This window comes from Olea europaea, chromosome 15 (assembly GCF_002742605.1).
Source record: "Olea europaea var. sylvestris chromosome 15, O_europaea_v1, whole genome shotgun sequence".
NCBI lineage: Eukaryota > Viridiplantae > Streptophyta > Magnoliopsida > Lamiales > Oleaceae > Olea > Olea europaea.
Window position 1 is genome coordinate 13,649,972 of NC_036251.1, and position 11,154 is coordinate 13,661,125.

The 11,154-nt window shown below is 33.4% G+C and overlaps 1 protein-coding gene across 1 annotated transcript; it reads right to left on the reverse strand.

Annotated features, from left to right (window-relative positions):
* Positions 1 to 10,206: 10,206 nt before the first annotated feature.
* On the reverse strand, positions 10,207 to 10,749 carry LOC111411269. Its single transcript, XM_023041817.1, has one exon. It carries the CDS (start codon positions 10,747 to 10,749, stop codon positions 10,207 to 10,209), a length of 543 nt encoding a protein of 180 aa, XP_022897585.1.
* Between the last annotated feature and the right edge of the window lie 405 nt (positions 10,750 to 11,154).

The following is an 11,154-nucleotide window of genomic DNA, read 5'->3' on the forward strand; positions in this document are numbered from 1 at the left end:
AGCGAGATTTGTACCTTTTATTATTTTAGGAAAAAAAACTCGAAAGCGAAGCAAGTAACAATCAAGATGAGCGAAATTGGAGAAAAATTGCTATCTTTGGGATCGAATTTCATACTTTAGAAAATTGAGGGAGTTGAATAGAATTAATTAGGACTTGGGCTACACAACTAAATAGAATCAGGGACAAATGCATTAATTAAATGAAGTGTGGCATTCTAATGCGAATGGGATTTCAAACAGAACATAAATCTGGCGGCTATAGGAGACTTTTGTAAGGATTGAAATTGAGAAAAGTAGCTGGGAATTGGAATCCTAGTAAAAAGAGGTTGCTAGTGGCAAAAATGAAATAAAGAGAAGACGTAGAAGATGAGCAGACAGATGACAGCTCGAGAAAATGAATTCCAAATTTTTGTACATATATTCATCGATAATTGTACAAGAATTTTGGAAAGAGTAATGTTACATGTACATCGAGATGTCCACCCCCTCACATGGAAGGTGACTCACTTGGAATAAAACATGGTTTATCTAAAGTGGATCCCCTTCATTTGGGGCACTCAAGTGGATACCACTTGATGTAGAAGTAGTATTATTCTTTTGGAAATTAATAACGTTCCGTCAATTTTTTAGGAGATTCACAATACGTAAGGAATAAAGCAAAGAAACATTGTTGAGATTTGTGTGGCAAAAATAAAAAATATGTCGGAGTGAATTATGTTTATTGAAATTAAACCTGTTGATGTATTTTAACTTTTATTACTTTTATTTTGACATTATGAGTGGCTAAGGATTTTTAAGCTAGGACCATGATGTAACTTAGGGTTTTTGACATTTATTTAATCGAGGAGTTTATGGCACTTTAATACATTTTTATTATCTGTTGTGTATTTAATGCTTCAATTGTTTGCACAACAATTGATTGATTTAGGGATAGTGTTGAGACCGAGATGTAATGTATGATTCTAGCTCGTGCGATAAATAACATGGGTATTATAAGAAATTGAGAGATAATTCTAGGCTATGCAATCTATATAGAATTTCTATAGGTTAAAGCGTTTATATGCGTGTAAATTTACAAAAAAAAAAAATACAGTAAATCCGAGCATATATACAGGATTGGTGTTATTAGAGAGAGATTTCCAGTTACAATAGGTTAATTCGATTATTGGCATGTATGAAAAAGGGTTGAACGAATTGGAATTAGATGAACGTTAACAACTTATGTGAAATTGGAACTCCCAATTATTTAACCTCGTAATTTTCTCATATGGATTTAATTAGATTACTTTATTTAATTTAGTTTAAGTTTAGCTACAAAACACATCTTTAATTGATTTTTGTTAACGTTTTAACATAAATTGAAGCTAGGATAGTTTAAAAATTTATATAGATTGTAGTCTCTGAGGAGACGATATTTAGACACAAAAATCCACTTTATTACTTATCACGATCCGTACACTTGTGAAATTCATGAACAATTTTTTTGCTCTGTCATTGGGGACTACTTTATGTGCTTTAGTTTTTATTAAAAATTTCTAGCATGATTCAAACTACCATTTTTGTCTTTTATCTTTCAGATTCCTTGAATGTGAAGTTCAATGATGGTGATCTCGTACCCTTTGATTCGAAAATCGAACTCACTTTCAAACATAAAGTTAAGCAAACAGTAAGAGAATCTCGTGACAGAATAGAACATAGCATTGCAGTTGGCACAAGTTGAGTAGCCAGTTGAAATTGATGGAGATGACTTGCCACTTGGACAATTCATCACTTCACATGTTGCACCAAACCAGTCAAGCAATATTTATCTTACATTTGGGCAAACCAAAATTTCAACTGAGAACGGACATCATTCTACAGTTCCGAAATGGATTATATTTTTATGGGAAGTTTAATGAGAATCCACACAATCATGTCTCATGCTTATTGGACATCTACTAAAATTACAATTTCACGGAGTATCTGATGAAGCAATCAAATTGAGTACCTTTCCACATACACATGGCGATGGAGAAAGAGAATGGTTGGATTCCCTACCGAGGGGAAGAATTAAGTCTTGGGATGATCTTATACATAAGTTCCTTACAAAGTACTTTCCACCATTGAAGGTAACTAAATAAAGATGCGATAGTACGGCCGATTTAGATAGTTTTCATAAAGCATAGGAAAGATTCGAGGATATGATTAGAAAATGTCCTAACCACGGTATTAATAAATCCATGCAAGTTCAATACTTCTACATTAGATTAAACCCAACTTACCGTATGTCAGTGGATAAAGCCTCAAATGGATCAATCATATTGAAGTCACCCAATGAAGTTGAGGAATTATATGGAACAATGATAGCCAACAATGCCTTATGCCCTTTCAGAAGAGCCACATACAAAAAGCTATCAGGAATTCATGAAATAGATGCCATCTCCAAGCTATTAGAACAAATATTTTCTTTGGAAAAGAATGTAATTGATCACTTGACTTTGAAAAATCCTTCAAACGTGCTGCAAATAAAATTGTGTTATGGTATACGTGGAAGAGCTTACAACAGTGGAAAATGCCTGATTTCATCATAAGAGAAAGCGAAAGTTAACTATGTACATAATTATCGACATCAGTAAAACAACATATTCAACGATACATATAACCTAAGTTGGCGTAATCGTCCTAACTTCTATTGGAGCAACAACTTGAATAATCATTAGCAGCCTTCACCTGGGTTTTAACTGCAAGAAAAGAGTGCTTTTCTAGAAGATATCTTGTGTGAATTTATATAGGAAACTGACAAGTACATGGAAAAGACTAAAACAACATTTAAAGTCATTCGACAGCCATTAAAGGGTTGGAGAGTCAAATAGGTCAGCTATCTTGTGCTATCTCTCAAAGACCACAAGGAGCAGCAATACATATAACACTACTTGGCATAATCATTCTAACTTCTTGGAGAAACAACTAGAATAATCATTTGTAGCCTTTACCTAGGTTCTAACAGCAAGAAAAGAGAGCTTTTTTGGAAGATATCTTGGGTAAGTTTATACAAGAGACTAACCAGTACATGGCAAAGACTGAAACAACTTTATAAAGTCGCTCAATAGCTATTAAAAGATTGAAAAGTGAAATAGGTTAGCTAGCCCGTGCTATCTTTTAAACACCATAATGAGTCTTACCCAGCAACACAAAAACTAATCCAAAGGAGCAAGTATCAGCTATCAGAGTTGTTGAAAATGAGTAAAATGACACCCCACAACCGAAGGCAATTACAGAAATAGGAGAATATCACATCCCTTTTTTCCCCAAAGACTTTAAAAGTGGACAGAGGATGAGAGAATCAAAGCATTCACAACAAGAAGTAGAGTACAATTCCCTAAAATTACTAGTTGCCAAGACAGATAAAGTGCCTACTGCTGATGAGGAGCAAGTGAATAAATCTAAAAAATCAACTTAGTAATTTTTGAAAGAGAATTTAGACACCAACAGGTTAAGACAACAACTCTTATTGGAGAATATGCACCTCCCATTCTGTTTCCACAAAGGTTGAAGAAACACAAGCTAGACAATCAATTTTAGAAGATCCTGGACGTGCTAAAGAAGTTCTACATCAACATATCATTCATCGGTACAATTAAATAGATTCCAAGTTATGCAAGGTTCTTTAAAGACATGACATAAAAAAAAAAAAAAAAAAAAAGTTCATAAAATTTGAAATTGTGGCATTGCGAGAGGAGAGTAGTGTAAGATTGCAAAATAAATTGCCTCCCAAACTAAAGGATTCCAGGAATTTCACTTTACTGATTTTACTTGGAAAGGATTTTTTTTAATGCTTTATGTGATACAGATGTGAGAATTAATTTAATGTCTTTACCTACATATAGGAAATTAGGATTAGGAGAAGTAAAAGAAACAACAGTGTCACTGCAACTGGCCGATAGAAACATCAAATATGCAAGAGGCAAGATTGAGCATAACTCATCAAAGCAAGAAATTTGATATTCCCGACGCATTTCATTGTTCTTGACATAGAAGAAGATTGAGAAATTCTACTGGCTGAACCTTGGTTGACATGGAGAAATGTGAGCTAATTTTGAGAGCGGAGGATAATCAAGAAGTTTTCAATTTACACACCCCATTCAAGCAACCACCAAAGCTCGAGAAAAGTAACCGTGTCGATGAGGATGATAAATCTATTCAACAAAGCAATCAAAAGATAAAAACTAAATTAAGAGAAATTCTTGATAAAGATGAGAATGGAGGATTCAAAATTTGAAGGGCAAAAAGACGATTTAAGGCTAAAAATTGTAAAGAGTGCAAGGTCGAAACATTCTGACTTGAGTCACCATGGTTAATTCTAGGCAAAAGTCTAGTGTTGGGCTATAAACCAAGACTTAATGGGAAGTAACTCATTTTTCTAACCATTAGCTCTTTAATTTAGTTATTGTATGGCATATATTAATAAAATTGTATTTAATATTCAAGCTCATTTAAATATTGTTTAGCTAAAAAACTTTTTGTTTTAATTATTATTATTATTTTTAGAGTCACCATCGTAACACCACAGGAAAAAAAAAAAAAAAGATTGATTTGCTGTCAACCGCGGTGACACCTGGTCTCTCAATTCTCCTTGTTTACTGCGGTCAAAAGTGAAAAATAGTATTTATTTTTTGAAAATTAAGAAAAAATAAGATTATTTTGTTATTTTTAATAAGTTTTAACTTCATATTTTCAAAATTCTTCCATTCATTTACGTATTAAACATCCAAATTCACACAATCACAGCTTATTACCATTTTAAAATAAATTGAAGCTTGGTTAGTTTAGAAATTGATAGTAGATAGTAGTCTCTATGGGAACGATACTATAATTCAAAAATCCACTTTATTACTTATCACGATCTGTACACATCCAGAATTCATGAACAAGAAGCTTACTTAAGGAAATTTGTAACTGTACAATCCATATGATACGGGGACAAAAGTACTACCTCTAGGCAAGTTCAAATCTTGTTTACAAATGTTGAACATTGATACTAGTTAGCTTGAACTTGTGCAAAAATAGATGGTTTAGATGCTTTTTGCTATATGGAGACACATGGAAGTTGCTGTTACAATAGTTAGTAGGTTGTTTTGAGTATTATGCTTCTTGTAAGACTACTGATATCAAGGTGGGGATCTATTGAGTTGTAATGCCAGGTCTAATCCAATTGGTTAAGCAATGATGATATGGGATTGGCCCAACTGGAAGAGGATTGCCCAATAACTTCAATTGAAGAAGCCTACTAAATCGGACCTAACAATCAAACCAGGTGAAATCGCATTTGAAGAATGTGACTATTATTGCCTTTATTCTGATAAGTTGCTAGTTGCCCTCTAACATTGATCTTATCCATGATCAAAGATGATCTGTAAGAGTATAAATAGGGCCTTTTGTCAGATATCCTAATCTATTCTGTCAATATTCTTTCCATGTGAGAAGGTGTCATCTTTTAGAGTTTTCTTCATGAGTCTCTATTTATCTTTTCTTAAACTTCAAATTCTGATTGGACGAATCTGTGATTTATTTGTGAGATTAAAAGTCTGAGTGATTTGTTTAGAGAGAAGGGGATGATTTGGTGTGGTTGAGTTTTTCTAGTCCATAGAAACAACTTTGAGTGGCCTTTGTTCTATAAGGGTCTAGGTTGGTCTAAGGCTTCTGCATTGATATAGATGGGTACAACAATTTGAGCCTATGTGCTAGTTGGTTGGTTATAAGTTTGTAAATTTACATAATTCTAGATCAATTTTATGTTCTTGTGTATTTTAGATTGCGTCCTGTCGACCTGTAGTTAACGGTATTTGTGTGAATATGTTGAAAGAAATAAATCATGCGTTAGTACTATTGAATCAGGCTTGTGAAAGAGTATTGTTTATAGCTAGGATCTATTTTCTTGATAATAGAATGGAATGTAGATCCTAAAAATGAAAAGTTGATACATTAGTCACATGCCGATAACACAGTGATATCAGAATATGTTTGCAATTGTCTCGTACTATGTACATGTTGGTATTAATAGGCCCAATAATCCAAAGTAAATACAGAAATACGAAAGAAACACGAAGATTTTTCGCCCGAAGGCCTGGATATTCATCCAAAAGGGTTACGTCACCATGTTGAGCTTCTACCGAAGTGGTTAACGCTCTAATCCACTAGAAACCGGCAATAGAGTATCAATACAAGGTTTACAAACTATAGATCTAAAAAGATCAACTCTCAGACCCTATATTTTCCCTCACAAATTCGAACAAACAGATTACACCAAGTAATCTACTCACACTGTTCAGCCAAGAATAGATACAACCTCAACACCAAGTACACGAATCAGATCTCTCCAAGAACATCTACAGATTCAGAGATTGAACCAAAAACCAGAGGTTTCTCGAGAGAAAATTATAGAGAGCAGAAAAAAATGAAAAGCAAACCCTAGAAGCCTCTCGAATAATGACGGTAAGTGAAAAGTCTAAGGCCAAGTATAGTGAAACGACACTTGCATCCAACGGTTCAGCCGGCTCCACCTAGCACCATCTCGTCCATCCAATTAAAACAAATTGGAATCGCATTTGAAGGACACGACTTTGCAACAAGTGGGGGCAAAAACTGGGTCACAAACTTGGGCTCATTGTTGGGTTCCATCATTGGGCCAAAATAAAGGTGTTAAGCATTTTATTTAACAATCTCCACCTTGCTTGACACCTTTGGGTTTCTTTGTGGACTAGAGGTTAAGTCCTCCTTTGATATCATGTGCTCTTTATACCTACAAAAGAGATTTCAGTTAGGAATAATATTTAGGAGATTTAAACAATCCCTAAATTTATGTACAAGAAATATTTTTGTACCCATATGTGCTGGATTACACTTAGTGGATATCTTTTCAATTTTTATTATGTTCTTTTCTATGATGTCTCTTATAAAGTGGAATTTAACATCTATATGTTTTGTTCTATCATGAAAAATGGGATTTCTACTAAGATGTATAGCAGATTGGCTATCAGAATATATTAAAGCATCATTACTAGTAAAGCCAATTTCATCCAACTGATTTTTCAACCAAATACCTTCCTTTATAGCATCTGTTGTTGTAATATATTCAGCCTCTGTGGAAGACAAAGCTATTGTCTTTTGCAGCTATGATTTCTAGATTATGCAGGTGTCATTTAAAGTAAAAACATATGCAGATGTTGATTTTCTATTATCACAATTACCAACAAAATCAGAATCTACAAATCCATTTAATTTAATCCCAGTTTTCCTTTTTCCAAACATTAGTCCTAATTTTGAAGTTCCCTTAAGATATCTAAGTAGCCATTTCATGCCTTCCCAGTGTTGTTCACCAGGATTACTCCTATATCTACTTAGTACACTTATAGCAAAAGCAAGGTTAGGCCTTGTGCAAACCATAATGTACATAACTGAACCTACAGCATTTGCATAAGGGATTTTATCCATTCTATTTCTTTCTATCTCAGTTTTAGGACACTATTCAGTAGAAAATTTAAAATGACTGCCAAGTGGTGAGGTAACTTCTTTTGCTTTATCCATAGCAAATTTACATAGAATTTTGGAAACATATGACTCTTGAGTTAGAAATAGTGTGTTGTCACTTCTATTTCTCCTAATTTCAATTTCTAAGATTCTTTTAGCTGATCCTAAGTCTTTCATTTCAAACTCTTGTTTTAACTTTTGCTTGATATTATTTATTTCAGTTACATCACACCCAGCAAGTAACATGTCATCAACATAAAGCAAAAGATAATAAGACTCAGGACCTCCACCACCTTTATAATAAAAACAGGGATCATATTCACTCCTATTAAAGTCAAGACCTTTTATAAACGTATCAAACCTGATGTACCACTGTCTGGGGGCCTGTTTCAACCCATAGAGTGATTTTTGTAAAAGGCACATACAGTTTTCTTTTCCTTTTTGTTCAAAACCTTTAGGTTGAGTCATATAAATTTTTTCTTCTAAGCTACCATGTAAGAAAGTAGTTTTTACATCTAACTGTTCCAGTTCAAAATCAAATTGTGAAACAATACAAAGAAGAATTCTTATAGAGGTATATTTGACTACAGGTGAGAATATTTCATTATAGTCAATTCCTTCTCTTTGGTTAAAACCTTTTGCAACTAGTCTAGCCTTAAATCTTACATTTCCATCTTTTGAGTCATCTTCTTTAATTTTGTAAATCCATTTACAATCAATAACCTTTCCCCCTTTTAGTTTATTAACTAAGACCCAAGTCTTATTTTTGTCAAGTGAAAGCATTTCATCTTTCATGGCTGCTAGCCAATAACATGAATTTTTTCCCCCAATTGCCTCTTCATATGAACTAGGTTCATTGTCTAGAAAATTTCGTATGTTGAAGGCTGTGACAAAATCTGATTCATTGTATCTTGCAGGTGGTCTTATTTCCCTCCTTCCTCTATCTCTAGTAAGTTGATAGTCTTCTAAGGGATTTATTGGTGGGACAAGTTCAGATTCAATATCACGTTCAAGTTCAGGGGCTATTTCTTGTTCATTAGTAAACTCCACCTCAATCTGGTCATTGGTTTCAAGATCTGAAATGGGTTGGGGTTATTTCAGATTGAAGATATGAATTGTTTTTACTTATTTGAGGGGTTGCAGGTGTTTTTTCTTTAGTACAGGGCATGTCCATTTCATTGAATATTACATTTCTACCAATTATGACTCTATAACCTCTCTGACCCTTAACCCAGATCTTGTAGCCTTTTACACCCTCACCATAGCCTAAGAAAATGCCTTTAATTGATCTAGGTTCAAGTTTCCCTTCATTTTACATAAGTTGCATAGCCAAAAACTTTCAGTTTGGAGTAATCAACTAGGTGACCACTCCAAACATGATCAGGAGTGTCATACTTCAAAGATTTTGTGGGGCATTTGTTTATCATATATGATGCAGTTTTAATAGCTTCCCCCCAGAACAATTTTGGAAGTCCTGCACTAATTAACATGCGCCTAACTCTTTCTAACAGAGTCCTATTTATCATTTCTGCTAGACCATTCTGTTGTGGGGTATAGGTGACAGTCCTATGCCTTAAAATTCCATTATTATTACAGAAATTATCAAATACCTCATTGCAAAATTCAAGGCCATTGTCAGTTCTAAAGGTTTTAACCTTTTTATTTACCTGGTTTTCAATTAAGGTTTTTCATGAAATAAAGTTTTGAAAAGTATCTGATTTATTTTTCAAAAGAGTAACCCAGGTCTTCTTTGAAAAATCATTAACAATCAATAAGAAGTATTTAAAACCAGAATAAGTGTTTACTGTAGCTGGTCCCCACATATCAGCATGAAGATATTCAAGAATAGACTTAGATTTATGGACTCCTATACCAAAAGGTAGTTTTCTTTGTTTTCCATAAATGCAATGTTCACAAAAGGACACCCTTTCAATTTTTTCATTTCCTAAAAGGCCTTGCTTCTTAAGAATATATAAATTTTTATCACTCATGTCCTAGCCTTATGTGCCAAATTTCAGATTTATCAGGCTGAATTACTGCTGCTGAGATTGGTTTGTTTATCATTGGCAAAGTTTTTAAAACATAGATCCCATTAATTTTTTTAACACAAGTGATCTTTGTCAAGTTCTTTTGTAAATTCAAGGTGCCTTTGTTTATAGTTGTATCAAAACCTTCATCATCAAGAACACCTAAAGAGATCAAATTTCTCTTTAGCTTGGGAATGTATCTGATCTTGTTCAGAGTCAGTACATTTATATTTTCTAGTCTTAAATCAACTTTGTCAATTCCTTTAATTTTACAAGTAACATCATTTCCCAATATTACTTGACCTTCATTAATTTCAGTAAAATCAATAAAGTGTTCCTTACAGGGTGTCATGTTAAATGTACACCCTGAGTCAAGGATCCATTCATCCTTGATTAAAGATTGACAAGCCACATAGACTTGTCCATTTGAGCCTGTAGCTTCTTCATAAGCAATAGCAGCTCCACCTTCAATTTTATTGATGTTTTTCAGTTCATCAATCCTTTTAACACAATCTTTGATGAAGTGACCCATTTTCCCACAAAAGTAGCATTTCTTTCCTTTAGCATTATTATTGTTTTGATTAAACCTGGTCTTACCTTTATGAAAGTTTCCATTGTATTCTTTTGGTTTTCCAAGATTTTTATTTGGAAAGTTATTGTTGTTTCTTTTGAATTAATTATGTCCTCTGACAATATAACCAAAACCTATAGAGGAGGTTTTAGTTTCACTTTGAAACTCTAGTTCTTTATTTCTTAAAGAGGCAACAATAACTTCCACAGTAATGAAAGTTCTTCCATATTCAAGAGCATTTCTTAAATCTTTATATTTTTCCGGTAAGGCAGACAATAAGGCTACTGTCTGTTGTTCAATAGTGAGTTTTTCACTGCTATTTGTGAGATCTTGAGTTAGTTTATTAAATCTGTCTAGATTTGCTTCAAGATCAAAATGTGGGTCAAACTTGAAACTAAAGAATTGTTTCCAAAGATAACATTTATTTGGAAGTGATTTCGTTTTATAAAGTGATTCAAGTTTTGTCCATATTTCTTCAGCAGTCACAGTCTTTCCTACTTCCCTAATGATACTATTAGACAAATGTAAGAAAATAAAACTCCATACAGTGTCAATTTGTTCGTTTCTTTTTCTTTCTATGAGATCTTCATCCCAAGACTCATCAAGAGCTTTCACACATTGATGTTGCATCAAAAGTGCTTTCATTTTTTAACTCCAAAGTGTAAAGTTCCCTTTTTCATTCCAAATCTCTATATCAACTTTAGTACTTGTCATTATTTTTGAAAGAATTTTTAACAAAACCTGTTGGCCAAAGCAGATTGAGATTTGTAGTGTAAAAAATTTTATATGCACAAATGTATACACAAAGTATTAATGTGCAGATGACTCTCACACAAGTGCACAGAATATACAACACAGTGAGCAGGTAAATCAGATAACCAATAAACCATAAAACGGTTATTTTCAGTCAACAAATTTAACATCTAATCTTAAAGAGGACCTTAAACCTAGTCCCCTCATATTCTAGGGTTTTCGTATGAAACCCTAGATAAAGGTAGATCTAGGTGGGCCTTCAACCAAGAACAATAGAGTTATCTGAAGAATCGAAAA